The sequence below is a fragment of the Oncorhynchus masou genome, chromosome 27 (assembly GCF_036934945.1).
Source record: "Oncorhynchus masou masou isolate Uvic2021 chromosome 27, UVic_Omas_1.1, whole genome shotgun sequence".
Classification (NCBI taxonomy): domain Eukaryota; kingdom Metazoa; phylum Chordata; class Actinopteri; order Salmoniformes; family Salmonidae; genus Oncorhynchus; species Oncorhynchus masou.
In genome coordinates this window covers 10,973,719-10,996,610 of record NC_088238.1, presented here as the reverse complement: position 1 = coordinate 10,996,610, position 22,892 = coordinate 10,973,719, and the positions used below count along the sequence as shown (strand labels likewise).

Below are 22,892 nucleotides of genomic sequence, written 5' to 3'. Positions count from 1 at the left end.
TCAGCTCAGGTGTTGTGGACGGGGGGGTTAGGGGGAGGGAAAGGGGAGACCTAGTCAGCTCAGGTGTTGTGGACGGGGGTTAGGGGGAGGGAAAGGGAAACGGGAGACCTAGTCAGCTCAGGTGTTGTGGACGGGGGTTAGGGGGAGGGAAAGGGGAGACCTAGTCAGCTCAGGTGTTGTGGACGGGGGTTAGGGGGAGGGAAAGGGGAGACCTAGTCAGCTCAGGTGTTGTGGACGGGGGTTAGGGGAGGGAAAGGGAGACCTAGTCAGCTCAGGTGTTGTGGACGGGGTTAGGGGGAGGGAAAGGGGAGACCTAGTCAGCTCAGGTGTTGTGGACGGGGTTAGGGGGAGGGAAAGGGAGACCTAGTCAGCTCAGGTGTTGTGGACGGGTGTTAGGGGGAGGGAAAGGGGAGACCTAGTCAGCTCAGGTGTTGTGGTCGGGGGTTAGGGGGAGGGAAAGGGGAGACCTAGTCAGCTCAGGTGTTGTGGACGGGGGTTAGGGGAAGGGAAAGGGGGAGACCTAGTCAGCTCAGGTGTTGTGGACGGGGGGTTAGGGGGAGGGAAAGGGGAGACCTAGTCAGCTCAGGTGTTGTGGACGGGGGTTAGGGGGAGGGAAAGGGGAGACCTAGTCAGCTCAGGTGTTGTGGACGGGGGTTAGGGGAAGGGAAAGGGAGACCTAGTCAGCTCAGGCATGGGGACGGGGGTTAGGGGAGGGAAAGGGGAGACCTAGTCAGCTCAGGTGTTGTGGACGGGGGTTAGGGGAAGGGAAAGGGGGAGACCTAGTCAGCTCAGGTGTTGTGGACGGGGGTTAGGGGAGGGAAAGGGGAGACCTAGTCAGCTCAGGTGTTGTGGACGGGGGTTAGGGGGAGGGAAAGGGGAGACCTAGTCAGCTCAGGTGTTGTGGACGGGGGGTTAGGGGGAGGGAAAGGGGAGACCTAGTCAGCTCAGGCATGGGGACGGGGGGTTAGGGGGTGGGAAAGGGGAGACCTAGTCAGCTCAGGTGTTGTGGACGGGGGTTAGGGGGAGGGAAAGGGGAGACCTAGTCAGCTCAGGCATGGGGACGGGGGTTAGGGGGAGGGAAAGGGGAGACCTAGTCAGCTCAGGTGTTGTGGACGGGGGTTAGGGGGAGGGAAAGGGGAGACCTAGTCAGCTCAGGTGTTGTGGACGGGGTTAGGGGAGGGAAAGGGAAAGGGGAGACCTAGTCAGCTCAGGTGTTGTGGACGGGGGTTAGGGGGAGGGAAAGGGGAGACCTAGTCAGCTCAGGTGTTGTGGACGGGGGGTTAGGGGGAGGGAAAGGGGAGACCTAGTCAGCTCAGGTGTTGTGGACGGGGGTTAGGGGGAGGGAAAGGGGGAGACCTAGTCAGCTCAGGTGTTGTGGACGGGGGTTAGGGGGAGGGAAAGGGGAGACCTAGTCAGCTCAGGTGTTGTGGACGGGGGTTAGGGGAAGGGAAAGGGGAGACCTAGTCAGTTGTACAACTGAATGCCTTCAACTGAAATGAGTCTTCCTCATTTAACCCCACCCCTCTGAATCAGAGAGGTGCGGGGGGCTGCCTTAATCAACGTCCACGTCTTCGTTGCCCGGGGAACAGTGGGTTAACTGCCTTGGTCAGGGGCACAACGACAGGGTTTTACATTGTCAGTTCGGGAATTTGATCAAGCAACCACCACTCTAACCACCTTATCACATATCTTAACCCTTACCTTAACCCTTACCTTAACCCTTACCTTAACCCTTACCTTAACCCTTACCTTAACCCTTACCTTAACCCTTACCTTAACCCTTACCTTAACCCTTACCCTAACCCTTACCCTAACCCTTACCTTAACCCTTACCATAACCCTTACCTTAACCCTTACCTTAACCCTTAACTTAACCCTTACCTTAACCCTTACCTTAACCCTTACCTTAACCCTTACCTTAACCCTTACCTTAACCCTTACCTTAACCCTTACCTTAACCCTTACCTTAACCCTTACCTTAACCCTTACCTTAACCCTTACCTTAACCCTTACCTTAACCCTTACCTTAACCCTTACCTTAACCATTTAAAATCAGTGTCACGCTTGGGAGTTTGGAGTTACAATGAAACAATGAGCATCCTGGTGAATTCTCTCTCTCTCTCTGTCTCTTTTCATCTCTTTTCCTGTTTCTCCCTTTCTCTGTCTTTTTCTTCTTCTTCTTCTCTCTTTTGTTCCCTGCCTCCCTACCATTTCTCCATCTCCCCTGTCTACATTTCTGAGGACGCAGTAGGGTATGTGGTGAGGAGAGAGAGGGAGAGAGGATGAGAGAGAGAGAGAGAACAGGGAATGCAGGAAATGTAGGGACTTCTCTAGATCTCTCCCTGGGGGGCAGGCCTCTCTCTGGTGTGTGTGTGTTAGAGCAACACTGTCTTTAACCTTTTAGAGCAACACTGTCTGTAACCTGTTAGAGCAACACTGTCTGTAACCTGTTAGAGCAACACTGTCTGTAACCTGTTAGAGCAACACTGTCTGTAGCCTGTTAGAGCAACACTGTCTGTAGCCTGTTAGAGCAACACTGTCTGTAACCTGTTAGAGCAACACTGTCTTTAACCTGTTAGAGCAACACTGTCTGTAACCTGTTAGAGCAACACTGTCTGTAACCTGTTAGAGCAACACTGTCTGTAACCTGTTAGAGCAACACTGTCTTTAACCTGTTAGAGCAACACTGTCTGTAACCTGTTAGAGCAACACTGTCTGTAACCTGTTAGAGCAACACTGTCTGTAACCTTTTAGAGCAACACTGTCTGTAACCTGTTAGAGCAACACTGTCTGTAACCTGTTAGAGCAACACTGTCTGTAACCTGTTAGAGCAACACTGTCTGTAACCTGTTAGAGCAACACTGTCTGTAACCTGTTAGAGCAACACTGTCTGTAACCTGTTAGAGCAACACTGTCTGTAACCTGTTAGAGCAACACTGTCTGTAACCTGTTAGAGCAACACTGTCTGTAACCTGTTAGAGCAACACTGTCTGTAACCTGTTAGAGCAACACTGTCTGTAACCTGTTAGAGCAACACTGTCTTTAACCTGTTAGAGCAACACTGTCTGTAACCTGTTAGAGCAACACTGTCTGTAACCTGTTAGAGCAACACTGTCTGTAACCTTTTAGAGCAACACTGTCTGTAACCTGTTAGAGCAACACTGTCTGTAACCTGTTAGAGCAACACTGTCTGTAACCTGTTAGAGCAACACTGTCTGTAACCTGTTAGAGCAACACTGTCTGTAACCTGTTAGAGCAACACTGTCTGTAACCTGTTAGAGCAACACTGTCTGTAACCTGTTAGAGCAACACTGTCTGTAACCTGTTAGAGCAACACTGTCTGTAACCTGTTAGAGCAACACTGTCTGTAACCTGTTAGAGCAACACTGTCTGTAACCTGTTAGAGCAACACTGTCTGTAACCTGTTAGAGCAACACTGTATGTAACCTGTTAGAGCAACACTGTCTGTAACCTGTTAGAGCAACACTGTCTGTAACCTGTTAGAGCAACACTGTCTTTAACCTTTTAGAGCAACACTGTCTGTAACCTGTTAGAGCAACACTGTCTGTAACCTGTTAGAGCAACACTGTCTGTAACCTGTTAGAGCAACACTGTCTGTAACCTGTTAGAGCAACACTGTCTGTAACCTGTTAGAGCAACACTGTCTGTAACCTGTTAGAGCAACACTGTCTGTAACCTGTTAGAGCAACACTGTCTGCAGCCTGTTAGAGCAACACTGTCTGTAACCTGTTAGAGCAACACTGTCTGTAACCTGTTAGAGCAACACTGTCTGTAACCTGTTAGAGCAACACTGTCTGTAACCTGTTAGAGCAACACTGTCTGTAACCTGTTAGAGCAACACTGTCTGTAACCTGTTAGAGCAACACTGTCTGTAACCTGTTAGAGCAACACTGTCTGTAACCTGTTAGAGCAACACTGTCTGTAACCTGTTAGAGCAACACTGTCTGTAACCTGTTAGAGCAACACTGTCTGTAACCTGTTAGAGCAACACTGTCTGTAGCCTGTTAGAGCAACACTGTCTGTAACCTGTTAGAGCAACACTGTCTGTAACCTGTTAGAGCAACACTGTCTGTAACCTGTTAGAGCAACACTGTCTGTAGCCTGTTAGAGCAACACTGTCTTTAACCTGTTAGAGCAACAGGTGTCAGGGGAACTAAAGCAGCTCCACATGTCAGTGGAACTAAAGCAGCTCCACATGTCAGGGGAACTAAAGCAGCTCCACATGTCAGGGGAACTAAAGCAGCTCCACATGTCAGGGGAACTAAAGCAGCTCCACATGTCAGGGGAACTAAAGCAGCTCCACATGTCAGGGGAACTAAAGCAGCTCCACATGTCAGGGGAACTAAAGCAGCTCCACATGTCAGGGGAACTAAAGCAGCTCCACATGTCAGGGGAACTAAAGCAGCTCCACATGTCAGGGGAACTAAAGCAGCTCCACATGTCAGGGGAACTAAAGCAGCTCCACATGTCAGGGGAACTAAAGCAGCTCCACATGTCAGGGGAACTAAAGCAGCTCCACATGTCAGGGGAACTAAAGCAGCTCCACATGTCAGTGGAACTAAAGCAGCTCCACATGTCAGGAGAACTAAAGCAGCAGCTCCACATGTCAGGGGAACTAAAGCAGCTCCACATGTCAGGGGAACTAAAGCAGCTCCACATGTCAGGGGAACTAAAGCAGCTCCACATGTCAGGGGAACTAAAGCAGCTCCACATGTCAGGGGAACTAAAGCAGCTCCACATGTCAGGGGAACTAAAGCAGCTCCACATGTCAGGGGAACTAAAGCAGCTCCACATGTCAGGGGAACTAAAGCAGCTCCACATGTCAGGGGAACTAAAGCAGCTCCACATGTCAGGGGAACTAAAGCAGCTCCACATGTCAGGGGAACTAAAGCAGCTCCACATGTCAGGGGAACTAAAGCAGTACCAGATCAGTCCTGGTCAGCAGATCAAACGTTCATCAAGCTGTTGACCTGCTTCCTGTTGTTATTATAGGACATGAAAAATAATAACAAAACACTGCAGTTTGGTGAAACATAACTCTGATGAGAGGATCACAGCACACATACACACACACACACACACACACAAACACGCACAAACGCACACACACACATGCAACATTTGCTTGATATTGAGAGTTGTGGATGGAGGTAGAGCAGCCAGCTACGGACGATCACGGAGAAATGACAGCATCAACACGTCATCCACTGTGTGTGTGTGTGTGTGTGTGTGTGTGTGTGTGTGTGTGTGTGTGTGTGTGTGTGTGTGTGTGTGTGTGTGTGTGTGTGTGTGCATTTGTGCTTGTGTTTGTGTGTGTATGTCTGTGTGTGTGGGTGTGTGTTTGTGTGTGCTTGCGCGTGCGTGCGTGCACATGTGTGCGTGCGTGCGTGTGTGTGCGCGTGTGTATGCGTGCGTGCGTGTGTGAGCGTGTGCGTGTGTGCGTGCGTGTGTGTGTGCGTGAGCGTGTGCGTGCGTGCGCGTGTGTTTCTGCGCATGTGCGTGTGTGTGCGCGTGTGCGTGTGTGTGCGCATGTGTGTGTGCGTGTGTGTGCGCATGTGTGTGCGTGTGTGCGTGCGTGTGTGTTTCTGCGCATGTGCGTGTGTGTGCGCGTGTGCGTGTGTGTGCGCATGTGTGTGTGCGTGTGTGTGCGCGTGTGTGTGCGTGCGTGCTTGTGTGTGTGCGCATGTGTGTGCGCGTGTGTGAGTGTGTGTGTGTGTGCTTCAGGCTTCACAGTCCTCCCCCCAGCTCTGTGTTTTCTCTCTGAAAACCAAGTGGCCCTGTGTGGCTGGAAGAGGATAGCTCTATAAAAGCTTCAGTTATGGGCCGTAGGGGAGGGTGGGGTGTGGTGGGATGGGGTGGGGTGCATAGCTAAACCTGGATGGATGGATGGATGGAGGGATGGAGGGATGGAGGGAGAGCGGCAGGGAGGGAGGGAGGGAGAGCGGTAGGGAGGGAGGGAGGGAGGGAGGGAGGAAGGGAGAGGAAATGCTCCCTGATATTTGGCTGTGCAGACTTCCAGCCCTCCAAACCAACCAGGGCTCCTCCCTGTGGATCCTCCCGAGCCTGGTGGAGCCAAACTGGGCCAAGAATGTATCCTCCAGGGGCCTGAGCTCCAGGGCTGTGGAGGTGGTGAAGAGTGAGGAGTTCACTAAGGCCGGGGTGCCCTAAAGGCATAGCTCTCTAACACACAGTCACACACACGGACACACACACACACACATGGACACACACACACACACACACACACTCTCTCTTTTGGCTAAATGCATTGATAAAGGCCCTCTTCCCTGAGAGGGGTATCAGGTGGCCCCTGATGAACTGATGGAGGAGTGTTGAGAGGAGGCCCCTACAGCTCTCTCTCCCTCCCGTTCACTCTCTGTCTCTCTTTCTCACCCCCCTCTCACTCCCTCTGTTTCTCTCCAACTCTCTTTCCCCTCTCTCTGTCTTTATCTCTCTCTCTCTCTGCTAAAGGTAATGGAGGAGAGTGTGAGAGGCTATTGCTATTAGGTCTTCCCTCCCCTCCTCTGACCAGTCAGGGTCCATCCCTCCTCTCCTCTGACCAGTCAGGGTCCTTCCCTCCTCTCCTCTGACCAGTCAGGGTCCATCCCTCCTCTCCTCTGACCAGTCAGGGTCCTTCCCTCCTCTCCTCTGACCAGTCAGGGTCCATCCCTCCTCTCCTCTGACCAGTCAGGGTCCTTCCCTCCTCTCCTCTGACCAGTCAGGGTCCTTCCCTCCTCTGACCAGTCAGGGTCCTTCCCTCCTCTCCTCTGACCAGTCAGGGTCCTTCCCTCCTCTCCTCTGACCAGTCAGGGTCCATCCCTCCTCTCCTCTGACCAGTCAGGGTCCATCCCTCCTCTCCTCTGACCAGTCAGGGTCTCTGACCAGTCAGGGTCCTTCCCTCCTCTCCTCTGACCAGTCAGGGTCCTTCCCTCCTCTCCTCTGACCAGTCAGGGTCCATCCCTCCTCTCCTCTGACCAGTCAGGGTCCATCCCTCCTCTCCTCTGACCAGTCAGGGTCCATCCCTCCTCTCCTCTGACCAGTCAGGGTCCATCCCTCCTCTCCTCTGACCAGTCAGGGTCCTTCCCTCCTCTCCACCTCTGAACAATGTCCTCTGGGTAAACAGAAGCATTGGGGTGCTTTCTCCTTTGCATGGTGACCACCTCTGAACAATGCCCTCTGGGTAAACAGAAGCGTTGGGGTGCTTCTCTGTCCCCACTGTGTGTGTGGGTGTGTATCACCAACAGAAGACCCTCCACTCACACCACAGGAGGTTGGTGACACCTTAATTGGGGAGGACGGCCTTGTGGAAACGGCTTGGAGTGGAATAGTGGAATGTCATCAAATACAGTTCCTTTCCCTCCGTTCCAGCCATTATTATGAGCCGTCCTCCCCTCAGCAGCCCCCTCTGACTCACACACCCCTCTCAGTTCCTTTCCCTCCGTTCCAGTCATTAGTATGAGCCGTCCTCCCCTCAGCAGCCCCCTCTGACTCACACACCCCTCTCAGTTGTCCGTGGGAACCGTCAGATGAACCTGTCGTCTTGGTGTAGTTCCTGTTGTTGTAGTTGTATTATATAATGGCTTGGCTGGGCGTTCCACCACACTGCTCTATGGGAAGAGATGGTAGAACCACGCAGACTTCTGCATCTCTGCTGCACCAAGTTATGCTGAGGACAGATCACATCTTACACTAGTTAGACAGACTGGAGAAATGTGGACAGATCACATATTACACTAGTTAGACAGACTGGAGAAATGTGGACAGATCACATCTTACAGTAGTTAGACAGACTGGGGAAATGAGGACAGATCACATCTTACACTAGTTAGACAGACTGGAGAAATGAGGACAGATCACATCTTACACTAGTTAGACAGACTGGGGAAATGAGGACAGATCACATCTTACACTAGTTAGACAGACAGACTGGAGAAATGAGGACAGATCACATCTTACAGTGGTTAGACAGACTGGAGAAATGTGGACAGATCACATATTACACTAGTTAGACAGACTGGAGAAATGAGGACAGATCACATCTTACAGTAGTTAGACAGACTGGAGAAATGAGGACAGATCACATCTTACACTAGTTAGACAGACTGGAGAAATGAGGACAGATCACATCTTACACTAGTTAGACAGACTGGAGAAATGAGGACAGATCACATCTTACAGTAGTTAGACAGACTGGAGAAATGAGGACAGATCACATCTTACACTAGTTAGACAGACTGGAGAAATGAGGACAGATCACATCTTACACTAGTTAGACAGACTGGAGAAATGAGGACAGATCACATCTTACACTAGTTAGACAGACTAGAGAAATGAGGACAGATCACATCTTACACTAGTTAGACAGACAGACTGGAGAAATGAGGACAGATCACATCTTACAGTGGTTAGACAGACTGGAGAAATGAGGACAGATCACATCTTACAGTAGTTAGACAGACTGGAGAAATGAGGACAGATCACATCTTACACTAGTTAGACAGACAGACTGGAGAAATGAGGACAGTACAGTTTGGTGAGAGGGAATACAGCTGAAGTATGAAGTTTACATACACTTAGGTTGGAGTCATTAAAACTAGTTTACATACACTTAGGTTGGAGTCATTAAAACTAGTTTACATCCACTTAGGTTGGAGTCATTAAAACTAGTTTACATACACTTAGGTTGGAGTCATTAAAACTAGTTTACATACACTTAGGTTGGAGTCATTAAAACTAGTTTACATACACTTAGGTTGGAGTCATTAAAACTAGTTTACATACACTTAGGTTGGAGTCATTAAAACTAGTTTACATCCACTTAGGTTGGAGTCATTAAAACTAGTTTACATACACTTAGGTTGGAGTCATTAAAACTAGTTTACATACACTTAGGTTGGAGTCATTAAAACTAGTTTACATACACTTAGGTTGGAGTCATTAAAACTAGTTTACATACACTTAGGTTGGAGTCATTAAAACTAGTTTACATACACTTAGGTTGGAGTCATTAAAACTAGTTTACATACACTTAGGTTGGAGTCATTAAAACTAGTTTACATACACTTAGGTTGGAGTCATTAAAACTAGTTTACATCCACTTAGGTTGGAGTCATTAAAACTAGTTTACATACACTTAGGTTGGAGTCATTAAAACTAGTTTACATACACTTAGGTTGGAGTCATTAAAACTTGTTTTTCAACCACTCCACAAATTTCTTGTTAACAAACTATAGTTTTGGCAAGTCGGTTAGGACATCTACTTTGTGCCTAAGTAATTTTTCCAACATTGTTTACAGACAGATTATTTCAGTTATTATTCACTGTATCACAATTCCAGTGGGTCAGAAGTTTACATACATTAAGTTGACTGGTGCCTTTAAACAGCTTGGAAAATTCCATAAAATGATGTCATGGCTTTAGAAGCTTCTGATAGGCTAATTGACATCATTTGAGTCAATTGGAGGTGTACCTGTGGATGTATTTCAAAGCCTACCTTCAAACTCAGTGCCTCTTTGCTTGATATCATGGGAAAATCAAAAGACATCAGCCAAGACCTCAGAAAACAAATTGTATACCTCCACAAGTCTGGGTCATCCTTGGGAGCAATTTCCAAATGCCTGAAGGTACCAAGTACGCAAGTATAAACACCATGGACCCACGCAGTCGTCATACCGCTCAGGAAGGAGACGTGTTCTGTCTCCTAGAGATGAACGTACTTTGGTGTGAAAAGTGCAAATCAATCATGTTGTGGGGGTGCATTGCTGCTGGAGCGACTGGTGCACTTCACAAAATAGATGGTATCGTGAGGCTGGAAAATTATGTGGATATATTGAGGCAACATCTCAAGACATCAGTCAGCAAGTTAAATCTTGGTCACAAATGGGTCTTCCAAATAGCTAATGACCCCAAGCATACTTCCAAAGTTGTGGCAAAATGGCTTAAGGACAACAAAGTCAAGGTATTGTAGTGGCCATCACGAAGCCCTGACATCAATCCTATAGACAATTTGTGGGCAGAATTGAAAATGTGTGTGTGCGAGCAAGGAGACCTACAAACCTGACTCAGTTACACCAGCTCTGTCAGGAGGAATGGGCCAAAATTCACCCAACTTATTGTGGGAATCTTGTGGAAGGCTACCCAAAATGTTTGACCCAAGTTAAACAATTTAAAGGCAATGCTACGAATAACTAATTGAGTGTATGTAAACTTCTGACCCACTGGGAATGTGATGAAAGAAACACAAGTTTAAATAAATAATTCTCTCTACTATTATTCTGACATTTCACATTCTTAAAATAAAGTGGTGATCCTAACTGACCTAAAGCAGTGAATTTTACTAGTATTAAATGTCAGGAATTGTGAAAAACTGAGCTAATCATGTAAATGTAATTAACAAGAGAGTCGGGGCACCACAAAATAATATTTATAGAGCTGTTATCTTCCGAATAAACTCTTAAAGACCTAGTGATATTTTACTTCAATAGCAGTCAATATTAATCGTCACCTTAATTCAGTCTCATCTGAAAGTTGTAAATTCTTGGTCTTCACAAACCCTGGCTAACAAGTTGAATCAGCAATACAAAATTGGGTTTAATTATTTATTTACTAAATACCTAACTCATCACACAGAATTACACATACACATATTTAAATCATAACTTGATTACAAATGACGTCATAAAGGAAAACATCCCTAGCGGGCGGAACAGATATGACAGCTTGTTACACAAAAGAAAAGGTGCTGGGTTTGTGAAAGAGCGGGAAGACTGAGGGACAAAGGGAGAAGCTGTGCTATCATAAATACAGTATCTTGTGCATTCTAAATTACCGCCCATTTGGAAAAGGAAAATGCAATAAATATTTACGCTGAGCTGCGCTTCGGTAGGTTGGTGGTAGATTGAAGGCTGTGTTGCCAAACCGAGTCCTTTGTCCTTTGAAGAATGTCTCTGGTGGTAAAGTGGATACGTTGTAGTAACATTGTTTTGTGATAGAGGGGATACTCTGTCTGTTCTTTCTTAGCCTACGTTTGCAGCTGCTGTTGCTAACTCAACAGCTAGGAGGTATCACTTCTGTAGTGAATAAGAGTTCAAAGTTCATACCATTCGCAACCAAAGCTCACGCTGAGGTTGGCTCAGTCGCTATACATATAGAGTCACTATACATATAGAATCACTATACATATAGAATCACTATACATATAGAGTCACTATACATATAGAATCACTATACATATAGAATCACTATACATATAGAATCACTATACATATAGAGTCACTATACATATAGAATCACTATACATATAGAGTCACTATACATATAGAATCGCTATACATATAGAATCACTATACATATAGAATCACTATACATATAGAGTCACTATACATATAGAATCACTATACATATAGAGTCACTATACATATAGAATCACTATACATATAGAGTCACTATACATATAGAGTCACTATACATATAGAGTCACTATACATATAGAGTCACTATACATATAGAATCACTATACATATAGAATCACTATACATATAGAATCACTATACATATAGAGTCACTATACATATAGAGTCACTATACATATAGAGTCACTATACATATAGAATCACTATACCTATTATATCTACACCTAAGTATTGTGATAATATTGTATTGTGAGGTCCCTGGCAATTCCCAGCCCTTCCAAAGACATTAAAAAACGTATTTTCACTATAAAATATTATCACAGTACTTAGGTGCAGATATGACAATGTTATTGACATCCCAACACCAGTCATGTAGTAGAACAGTAGCCTGTGTGTTGGAGACGACAACCTGGAGACCATCTGGAGACCATCTGGAGACCACCTGGAGAACACCTGGAGACCACCTGGAGACGACATCCTGGAGACCATCTGGAGACCACATGGAGACCATCTGGAGACCACCTGGAGACGACAACCTGGAGACCATCTGGAGACCACATGGAGACCATCTGGAGACCACCTGGAGACCACCTGGAGACGACAACCTGGAGACCATCTGGAGACCACCTGTAAACCATCTGGAGACCACCTGGAAACCATCTGGAGACCACCTGGAAACCATCTGGAGACCACCTGGAGACCACCTGGAAACCACCTGGAGACCACCTGAAAACCATCTGGAAACCATCTGGAGACCACCTGGAGACCATCTGGAGACCACCTGGAAACCATCTGGAAACCACCTGGAGACCATCTGGAGACCACCTGGAGACCATCTGGAGACCACCTGTAAACCATCTGGAGACCACCTGGAAACCATCTGGAGACCACCTGGAAACCATCTGGAGACCACCTGGAAACCACCTGGAAACCATCTGGAGACCATCTGGAGACCACCTGGAGACCATCTGGAGACCACCTGGAAACCATCTGGAAACCACCTGGAGACCACCTGGAGACCACCTGAAGACCATCTGGAGACCACCTGGAGACCACCTGGAAACCATCTGGAGACTACCTGGAGAACACCTGGAGACCATCTGGAGACCATCTGACAATGTTATTGAGAGACACATTTTATATTTTTTAAATCAAAATAGTCTCAATGTTAACAAACATCGTATCCTAAAGACACGTCAATATAAAATGGACGATACGGAATGAAATGAGGCGTCACACGACTGTCCTGTCCAGGAGTTTCACTAAGATTAATCAGTGATTAATCAGTGATTTCAGTTGTAGACCTATTGGTTGATTATTGATGAGCTGATCATAGTGAAGAGGAAAGTCCTTCTGCGTTTCCTGCCGTGCAAACGAGTTGATTCTCATTGTGCTCAGAATTACTGCTGATAAACGAGTTGATTCTCATTGTGCTCAGAATTACTGCTGATGAACTAGTTGATTCTCATTGTGCTCAGAATTACTGCTGATAAACGAGTTGATTCTCATTGTGCTCAGAATTACTGCTGATAAACTAGTTGATTCTCATTGTGCTCAGAATTACTGCTGATAAACTAGTTGATTCTCATTGTGCTCAGAGTTACTGCTGATAAACGAGTTGATTCTCATTGTGCTCAGAATCACTGCTGATGAACTAGTTGATTCTCATTGTGCTCAGAATCACTGCTGATGAACTAGTTGATTCTCATTGTGCTCAGAATTACTGCTGATGAACTAGTTGATTCTCATTGTGCTCAGAATCACTGCTGATGAACTAGTTGATTCTCATTGTGCTCAGAATTACTGCTGATGAACTAGTTGATTCTCATTGTGCTCAGAATCACTGCTGATGAACTAGTTGATTCTCATTGTGCTCAGAGTTACTGCTGATAAACTAGTTGATTCTCATTGTGCTCTGAATCACTGCTGATGAACTAGTTGATTCTCATTGTGCTCAGAATCACTGCTGATGAACTCGGGTAGCTGATATGCAGTTCATAGCCTTGGTCACGATTCAGGACTAGGCTGATATAACCAATGCAACGGTACGGCATGGATAGGCATTCAGAACTTTGCATTGTGGGTAGACACTCTAGGCTACACTATTGTAGTTCTACGGGGATAGGAGGAGGGTGGCACAACGGCCAGGACCGGGCCTGGTTGCCGTAGAGATGAGTGTGATTGTATTCTATTTTGCTGTGTCTGAGACAGATGATACTGCAGGTTGCTGTGGTACTGTTGCTGGGATACTGTTGCTGTGATACTGTTGCTGGGGTACTGTTGCTGTGATACTGTTGCTGGGGTACTGTTGCTGTGAGACAGTGTTGTGGCTCTGTATTGCTAGACCCAATGAAGACTATTGCTCTTTTTCTCTCTTTCGCTCTCTCTCTCTTTTTCTCTATTTCTCTTTCTCTCTTGTTCTCTCTCACCCCCCCTCAGTCTGTCTCTGTCTCTCTCGCTCTCTCTCTTGTCATTTAATTTGATTCAGATCATAAGTTATTTGCTGGTGAACCACTCAGACATTTCTCTTGGAAAACGTCCTTCTCTCACTCCCTCTTTCTCTCTTTCTCTTTCTTTTTTCATCCCTTTCTCTTTGACTCAAGCACTAATGGTCTCTCCCTCTAGCTTTCCCTTAATCTCTCCCCACACTACCATTCCTCTGTCTGTCTGTCTCTTTCACTCTCGCTCTCTCTTTCTTGTCTGTCTGCGTCTCTCTCTTTCCTTCTTTCACTCTTCCATTCCCTCCCTCTCTCTCTCCTTCCAGTCCTGATCCACCCTAGAGTGCAGGCCGTCTCCTGCCGAGCCAACAATAACAGAATAACATTGGGTTCTGGAAAAGATACATGGGCTAATAAGAATTAATAAAGTGTCTGGATACAAATGTTCCCTCTCACGTTTACACATCGGACCTCTTCAGACCTCAGCCGAAACCATATTTTCTCCTTCCCTCCCTCCCTCTCCCTCTCTCTTTCTTTCCCTCTGTATTCCCTCCCTCCCTCTCCCTCTCTCTTTCTTTCCCTCTGTATTCCCTCCCTCCCTCTCCCTCTCTCTTTCTTTCCCTCTGTATTCCCTCCCTCTCCCTCTCTCTTTCTTTCCCTCTGTATTCCCTCCCTCTCCCTCTCTCTTTCTTTCCCTCTGTATTCCCTCCCTCTCCCTCTCTCTTTCTTTCCCTCTGTATTCCCTCCCTCCCTCTCCCTCTCTATTTCTTTCCCTCTGTATTCCCTCCCTCTCTCTCTCTTTCTTTCCCTCTCTCTTCACTCCCTCCAGCTCCCTCTCTCTTCACTCCCTCCATCTCCCTCTCTCTTCACTCCCTCCATCTCCATCCATCTCCCTCTCTCTTCACTCCCTCCCTCTCCCTCTCTCTTCCATCCCTCCCTCTCCCTCTCTCTTCCCTCTCTCCCTCTCCCTCTCTCTTCCCTCTCCCTCTCTCTTCCCTCCCTCTCTCTCCCTCCCCCCCTCTCCCTCTCTCTTCCCTCTCCCTCTCTCTTCCCCTCCCTCCCTCTCCCTCTCTCTTCCCTCTCCCTCTCTCTTCCCTCCCTCTCTCTTCCCTCTCCCCCTCTCCCTCTCTCTTCCCTCTCCCTCTCTCTTCCTCTCTCCCTCTCTCTTCCCTCCCTCCCTCTCCCTCTCTCTTCCCTCTCCCTCTCTCTTCCCTCCCTCCCTCTCCCTCTCTCTTCCCTCCCTCTCCCTCTCTCTTCCCTCCCTACCTCTCCCTCCCTCTCCGTTTTCCATGTTCCATGTTTCCTTCTTTGATGGATGTGTATTCTAGGAACTGAGGACGATGGCTATTTCGCCGCTCGAGTTCAAACGCTAACAGAGTGTCATTCTCCGCGCTCCCAAAACAGCACCCTATTCCCTATGTAGTACACTACCTTTCACCAGAGTCCTATGGGCCCTAGTGCACTAAATAGGGAATAGGGTGCCACAGGGGATGAAGTCTGTGTGTGCTCTGCCCACTCCTGCAGATTGTGTTTCTAGAAGTTCTTCTTGTTCTCTGCTAGTTTGGAGAAATGGACCCCCATTATGGGCCTTCTGTAGCGAGCCGCAGCAGCCCCAAACCAGTAGCCCCATCGACGCACCACGAGGAACGTCCCATCTGGAAAGAGCCGGCAGGGCGCGCGTGTGTGTGTGTGTGTGTGTGTGTGTGTGTGTGTGTGTGTGTGTGTGTGTGTGTGTGTGTGTGTGTGTGTGTGTGTGTGTGAGGGGTGCATACAGTCCTGTTTAAGGCACCTATCCCCTTACATGGTACTGCCAGCATCGACTGTGTCCATCTGTGTCTGCCCACACCTCTCTCGCACACACACACACACACATTGGGTCACAATTCACACACACTGGGTCACCAAAACCCCACCTTGAGATGCCTCTGCCACCACCTAATCCAGGCATAAATAGCTGCCTCTCCATAGATCATCATTAGGCAGAACCATGGTCATATCTGTGGTAGAGGGGTAGACAGTGGGAGTATAGAAAGTGCTTTACGGCGACAGTGTCTCAGTGTTTCAGAGCTTTCTGAGATGTTTAGAGGTGTGTTGAATAGCTCCTATTCATCCAGCCCTACTGTGGAGTATCCTGGGAACCCTTTTCAATCATTCTCCCCTTCATTCCTCTGTGATGAGATGGAACGGAGTTGATGGTGTAAGATGGTGTAAGATGGTGTGTTCATTCAGCTGCTGCATGTTCTGTCCTTCATCCTCATCGACCCTGTCTCTCTATTCACTTCCCACTCCACTTCACATGGAGCCACGTTTCAACTGTCTCTCCTCCTCCTCCTCCTCCTCCTCCTCCTCCTCCTCCTCCTCCTCCTCTCCAGATCATCCCTCCTCTCCTGGACCTGAACCAGAACCGCAGTAAGCTGAAGATGTATATTGGTCACCTGAGAGACCTGTGTCAGGAGAGAGACCCCCAGATCCTGCAGGACCTGACACCTCCCTCCTCCTACCACAGCTCTCAACACACCGCCTGGGAGACACAGCTACACAACATGACCCCAGAGCAGGTAGGACTCTGACCTCTAACCCCTGACCCCTAACCTTTTCCTCCCACCACCCCTCTCAACACAGTCGCATTCCCAGTACTAGAGCTTTTCAGAGCCAGCTGGTGTTGGCATGTCTATGTCCTGATTCCCTCTGGACTGGGTTCTGATTCAAACCAATGACGATCATTCAATTCACTTTGAGCAGTAAGGTTCAGCTGTGTTTGCACAGTTCAGTAGATCTAATAGCCTACACACACACACACACACACACACACACACACACACACACACACACACACACACACACACACACACACACACACACACACACACACACACACACACACACACACAGTCACATATACACACAAATACACACACATAAATACAAACAAACAAACACACACACACACACACACACACTCACACTCACACTCACACTCACATACACACACACATAAATACACACACACACATACATTGCCTAGTTAAATAAAGGTTAAATAAAACACTGACTAAATGAAAGACACACAGTTCGGGAGCCTCAGTCACTGAGAGTCTCCTACAGAAACACCACTGATGGAGCCTTTCTCTCCTGTTCTGTTTGTGTACAGAAAACTCCCCACTGACAAAACTGAGTTTACTCTCAGAAAAATCAAATAAATATCTTAAAGATGATTTGTTCTTCAGCCAAATGGTTGTCATCGGGTAGACCGCATGAAGAAAATAAATGCTTTTCAATATTGTCGTCTCGAGCCAAAAACCTGCCTTGTATTCAGTCCCCCCAGTCCAGCTAGAAAACAGTCCCCCCCAGCTAGAAAACAGTCCCCCCCAGCCCAGCTAGAAAACAGCCCCCCCCAGCCCAGCTAGAAAACAGCCCCCACCCAGCCCAGCTAGAAAACAGCCCCCCCCCAGCCCAGCTAGAAAACAGTCCCCCCCCAGCCCAGCTAGAAAACAGTCCCCGCCCCCAGGCCAGCTAGAAAACAGACCCCCCCACCCAGCTAGAAAACAGTCCCCCCAGCCCAGCTAGAAAACAGCCCCCCCGCCCAGCTAGAAAACAGCCCCCCGCCTAGCTAGAAAACAGTCCCCCCCGCCCAGCTAGAAAACAGCCCCCCGCCCAGCTAGAAAACAGACAGTCCCCCCCCCAGCCCAGCTAGAAAACAGCCCCCCCCCGCCTAGCTAGAAAACAGTCCCCCCGCCCAGCTAGAAAACAGCCCCCCGCCCAGCTAGAAAACAGCCCCCCCGCCTAGCTAGAAAACAGTCCCCCCCGCCCAGCTAGAAAACAGCCCCCCCGCCCAGCTAGAAAACAGACAGTCCCCCCCAGCCCAGCTAGAAAACAGTCCCCCCCAGCCCAGCTAGAAAACAGCCCCCCGCCCAGCTAGAAAACAGACAGTCCCCCCAGCCCAGCTAGAAAACAGTCCCCCCCCCAGCCCAGCTAGAAAACAGTCCCCCCCGCCCAGCTAGAAAACAGCCCCCCCCCAGCTAGAAAACAGACAGTCCCCCCCAGCCCAGCTAGAAAACAGTCCCCCCCAGCCCAGCTAGAAAACAGTCCCCCCGCCCAGCTAGAAAACAGCCCCCCGCCCAGCTAGAAAACAGACAGTCCCCCCCCAGCCCAGCTAGAAAACAGTCCCCCCCCAGCCCAGCTAGAAAACAGTCCCCCCGCCCAGCTAGAAAACAGCCCCCCCGCCCAGCTAGAAAACAGACAGTCCCCCCAGCCCAGCTAGAAAACAGTCCCCCCAGCCCAGCTAGAAAACAGTCCCCCCCCAGCCCAGCTAGAAAACAGTCCCCCCAGCCCAGCTAGAAAACAGTCCCCCCCCAGCCCAGCTAGAAAACAGTCCCCCCCAGCCCAGCTAGAAAACAGTCCCCCCCAGCCCAGCTAGAAAACAGTCCCCCCAGCCCAGCTAGAAAACAGTCCCCCCAGCCCAGCTAGAAAACAGTCCCCCCCCCGCCCAGCTAGAAAAAACAGTCCCCCCGCCCAGCTAGAAAACAGACAGTCCCCCCAGCCCAGCTAGAAAACAGTCCCCCCCAGCCCAGCTAGAAAACAGTCCCCCCGCCCAGCTAGAAAACAGCCCCCCGCCCAGCTAGAAAAAACAGTCCCCCCAGCCCAGCTAGAAAACAGTCCCCCCAGCCCAGCTAGAAAACAGTCCCCCCGCCCAGCTAGAAAACAGCCCCCCCCCGCCCAGCTAGAAAACAGTCCCCCCAGCCCAGCTAGAAAACAGTCCCCCCCAGCCCAGCTAGAAAACAGTCCCCCCCCAGCCCAGCTAGAAAACAGTCCCCCCCCAGCCCAGCTAGAAAACAGTCCCCCCCAGCCCAGCTAGAAAACAGTCCCCCCAGCCCAGCTAGAAAACAGTCCCCCCAGCCCAGCTAGAAAACAGTCCCCCCAGCCCAGCTAGAAAACAGTCCCCCCAGCCCAGCTAGAAAACAGTCCCCCCAGCCCAGCTAGAAAACAGTCCCCCCCAGCCCAGCTAGAAAACAGTCCCCCCCCAGCCCAGCCAGCCCAGCTAGAAAACAGCCCCCCACAGAAAACAGTCCCCCCCCCAGCCCAGCTAGAAAACAGTCCAGTATTGTAGAGGTTTTGGCATCATCCTCTCAGATCACTCTCTCTTTCCTCTGAGGGAAGCCTGTTGTTTTAGCAGGAGTACAATGTATATCTAGACTTCCAGACAATTTATATTCCCTGCTCTTACAAAACCCAACAAAACCTTACAAATGACTGTGAAGCTGGAAAGAGTTGACCCCTATTCTAATCTAAGTGTCAATTTACAGACAATTTACTGTGTTGGGCTGGGGACAGGGCTGGGGATAGTTATGTGTTGACGATAGAAGTGAGGAGTACACAGTTGTGGATTAGGGATGGAGGGATGGAGAGAGAGAGAGAGAGAGAGAGGGGAGATGTTTTTATTGTGAGGTGATGCTGACTCCTCCTCCATCTCCTCTTCTGTTCAGCTTCAACACTTCTCCCCACTCTCTCCCTTCTCACCACTCTCCCTTCTCACCACTCTCCCTTCTCCCCACTCTCTCCCTTCTCCCCACTCTCTCCCTTCTCCCCACTCTCTCCCTTCTCACCACTCTCTCCCTTCTCACCACTCTCCCTTCTCCCCACTCTCTCCCTTCTCCCCACTCCCTCCCCCCCTCTTCTCCCTTCTCCCCACTCCCTCCCTCCCTCTTCTCCCTTCTCCCCACTCCCTCCCTCCCTCCTTTCCCTTCTCCCCACTCTCTCCCTTCTTCCCACTCCCTCCCTCCCAGCTCTCCCTTCTCCCCAATCCCTACCTCCCTCCTATCCCTTCTCCCCACTCTGTCCCTTCTCCCCACTCCCTCCCTCCCTCCTCTCCCTTCTCCCAACTCCCTCCCTCCCTCCTCTCCCTTCTCCCCACTCTCTCCCTCCTCTCTCTTCTTCCCACTCCTTCCCTCCTCTCTCTCTCACCCTCTTTCTCTGTATCTCTCTTTCCCCTCACTCTCATCCTCTCTACCCCCTTCTACTGTAATTATATCTTCTCCTCCTCCTCCTCCTTATCCTCCCTCCTCCTCCTCCTCCTCCTCCCCATCGCTCTTCTCCTCCTCCTCCTCCTCCTCCCTCCTCCTCCCTCCTCCTCCTCCCTTCTCCTCCTCCTCCTCATCGCCCCTTCTTCTCCTCCTCCTCCTCCTCCTTCTCCTCCTCTCCCTCCTCCTCTCCCTCCTCCTCCTCCTCCTTCTCCTCCTTCTCCTCCTCTCCCTTCTCCTTCTCCTCCTATCCTCCTCCTTCTCCTCCTTCTCCTCCTCTCCCTTCTCCTCCTCCTCTCCCCCTCCTTCTCCACCTTCTCCTCCTCCTCTTCCTCCTCCTCTTCCTCCAGTTAAGGAGAGGCTTGGTGTTGTTTTGGTTTTCTTTAGTAAAGAGTGAAACTGTAAATGAGATTAATAAAATAGTCTATATTGGCCTGTTTACTTTCTCTAGTGACACATTCCACTCTATAAAGAGATACTAATGACATTTACACAGAGTAGGGCCTATGAGAGACACACACACACACACACACACACACACACACACACACACACACACACACACACACACACACACACACACACACACACACACACTGGGTATGGTGTTGTAACGTCAGAGCAGGGCTGGGAGCAGGACTGGGGCGAGTCAGGGCTAGGAGCAGGGACCAGGGATGAGTCAGGGCTAGGAGCAGGGTCCAGGGGCGAGTCAGGGCTAGGAGCAGGGACCAGGGGCAAGTCAAGGCTAGGAGCAGGGACCAGGGGAGAATCAGGGCTAGGACCAGGGACCAGGGACGAGTCAGGGCTAGGAGCAGGGACCGGGGACGAGTCAGGGCTAGGAGCAGGGACCAGGGGCGAGTCAGGGCTAGGAGCAGGGACCAGGGACGAGTCAGGGCTAGGAGCAGGGACCAGGGCGAGTCAGGGCTAGGAGCAGGGACCAGGGGCGAGTCAGGACTAGGAGCAGGGACCAGGGACGAGTCAGGGCTAGGAGCAGGGACCAGGGGCGAGTCAGGGCTAGGAGCAGGGACCAGGGGCAAGTCAGGACTAGGAGCAGGGACTAGGGACGAGTCAGGGCTAGGAGCAGGGACCAGGGGCGAGTCAGGGCTAGGAGCAGGGACCAGGGACGAGTCAGGGCTAGGAGCAGGGACCAGGGGCGAGTCAGGGCTGGAGGAGGGACCAGGGGAGAGTCAGGGCTAGGACCAGGGACCAGGGACGAGTCAGGGCTAGGAGCAGGGACCAGGGACGAGGCAGGGCTAGGAGCAGGGACCAGGGGCGAGTCAGGACTAGGAGCAGGGACCAGGGACGAGTCAGGGCTAGGAGCAGGGACGAGTCAGGGCTAGGAGCAGGGACCAGGGACGAGTCAGGGCTAGGAGCAGGGACTAGGGACGAGTCAGGGCTAGGAGCAGGGACCATGGACGAGTCAGGGCTAGGAGCAGGGACCAGGGGCGAGTCAGGGCAAGGAGCAGGGACCAGGGACGAGTCAGGGCTAGGAGCAGGGACCAGGGGCGAGTCAGGGCTAGGAGCAGGGACCAGGGGCGAGTCAGGGCTAGGAGCAGGGACCAGGGGCGAGTCAGGGCTAGGAGCAGGGACCAGGGGCGAGTCAGGGCTAGGAGCAGGGACCAGGGGAGAGTCAGGGCGAGGACCAGGGACTAGGGGCGAGTCAGGGCTAGGAGCAGGGACCAGGGGAGAGTCAGGGCTAGGAGCAGGGACCAGGGGTGAGTCAGGGCTAGGAGCAGGGCCCAGGGACGAGTCAGGGCTAGGACCAGGGACCAGGGGAGAGTCAGGGCTAGGACCAGTGACCAGGGGAGAGTCAGGGCTAGGACCAGGGACCAGGGGAGAGTCAGGGCTAGGAGCAGGGACGAGTCAGGGCTAGGAGCAGGGACCAGGGACGAGTCAGGGCTAGGAGCAGGGACTAGGGACGAGTCAGGGCTAGGAGCAGGGACCATGGACGAGTCAGGGCTAGGAGCAGGGACCAGGGGCGAGTCAGGGCAAGGAGCAGGGACCAGGGGAGAGTCAGGGCTAGGAGCAGGGACCAGGGGCGAGTCAGGGCTAGGAGCAGGGACCAGGGGCGAGTCAGGGCTAGGAGCAGGGACCAGGGGCGAGTCAGGGCTAGGAGCAGGGACCATGGACGAGTCAGGGCTAGGAGCAGGGACCAGGGGCGAGTCAGGGCAAGGAGCAGGGACCAGGGGGAGAGTCAGGGCTAGGAGCAGGGACCAGGGGGCGAGTCAGGGCTAGGAGCAGGGACCAGGGGCGAGTCAGGGCTAGGAGCAGGGACCAGGGGCGAGTCAGGGCTAGGAGCAGGGACCAGGGGAGAGTCAGGGCTAGGAGCAGGGACCAGGGGAGAGTCAGGGCTAGGACCAGGGACTAGGGGCGAGTCAGGGCTAGGAGCAGGGACCAGGGGGGAGAGTCAGGGCTAGGAGCAGGGACCAGGGGTGAGTCAGGGCTAGGAGCAGGGCCCAGGGACGAGTCAGGGCTAGGACCAGGGACCAGGGGAGAGTCAGGGCTAGGACCAGTGACCAGGGGAGAGTCAGGGCTAGGACCAGGGACCAGGGGAGAGTCAGGGCTAGGAGCAGGGACCAGGGGAGAGTCAGGGCTAGGAGCAGGGACCAGGGGAGAGTCAGGGCTAGGAGCAGGGACCAGGGGTGAGTCAGGGCTAGGACCAGGGACCAGGGACGAGTCAGGGCTAGGAACAGGGACTAGGGACGAGTCAGGGCTAGGACCAGGGACCATGGGAGAGTCAGGGCTAGGAGCAGGGACCAGGGGAGAGTCAGGACTAGGAGCAGGGACCAGGGGAGAGTCAGGGCCAGGAGCAGGGACCAGGGGAAATTGTCCCGTGTCCTCTCTCTCTCCATCTCTCCTCTCCTCCCTGTCCCATGTCCTCTCTCTCTCTCCCTCTCTCCCCTCCTCCTTGTCCCATCTCCTCTCTCTCTCCCTCTCTCCTCTCCTCCCTGTCCCGTCTCCTCTCTATCTCCCTCTCTCCTCTCCTCCCTGTCCCGTCTCCTCTC

General features: G+C 50.9%; 1 protein-coding gene across 1 annotated transcript in view; it reads left to right on the top strand.

The window, feature by feature from the left end:
• Positions 1-22,892, top strand: part of LOC135515605 (ELKS/Rab6-interacting/CAST family member 1-like) — a 508,676-nt gene that overhangs the window by 430,632 nt on the left and 55,152 nt on the right. The window contains 1 exon segment of the mRNA XM_064939228.1: positions 16,243-16,428. Coding sequence (XP_064795300.1) covers positions 16,243-16,428 — 186 coding nt within the window.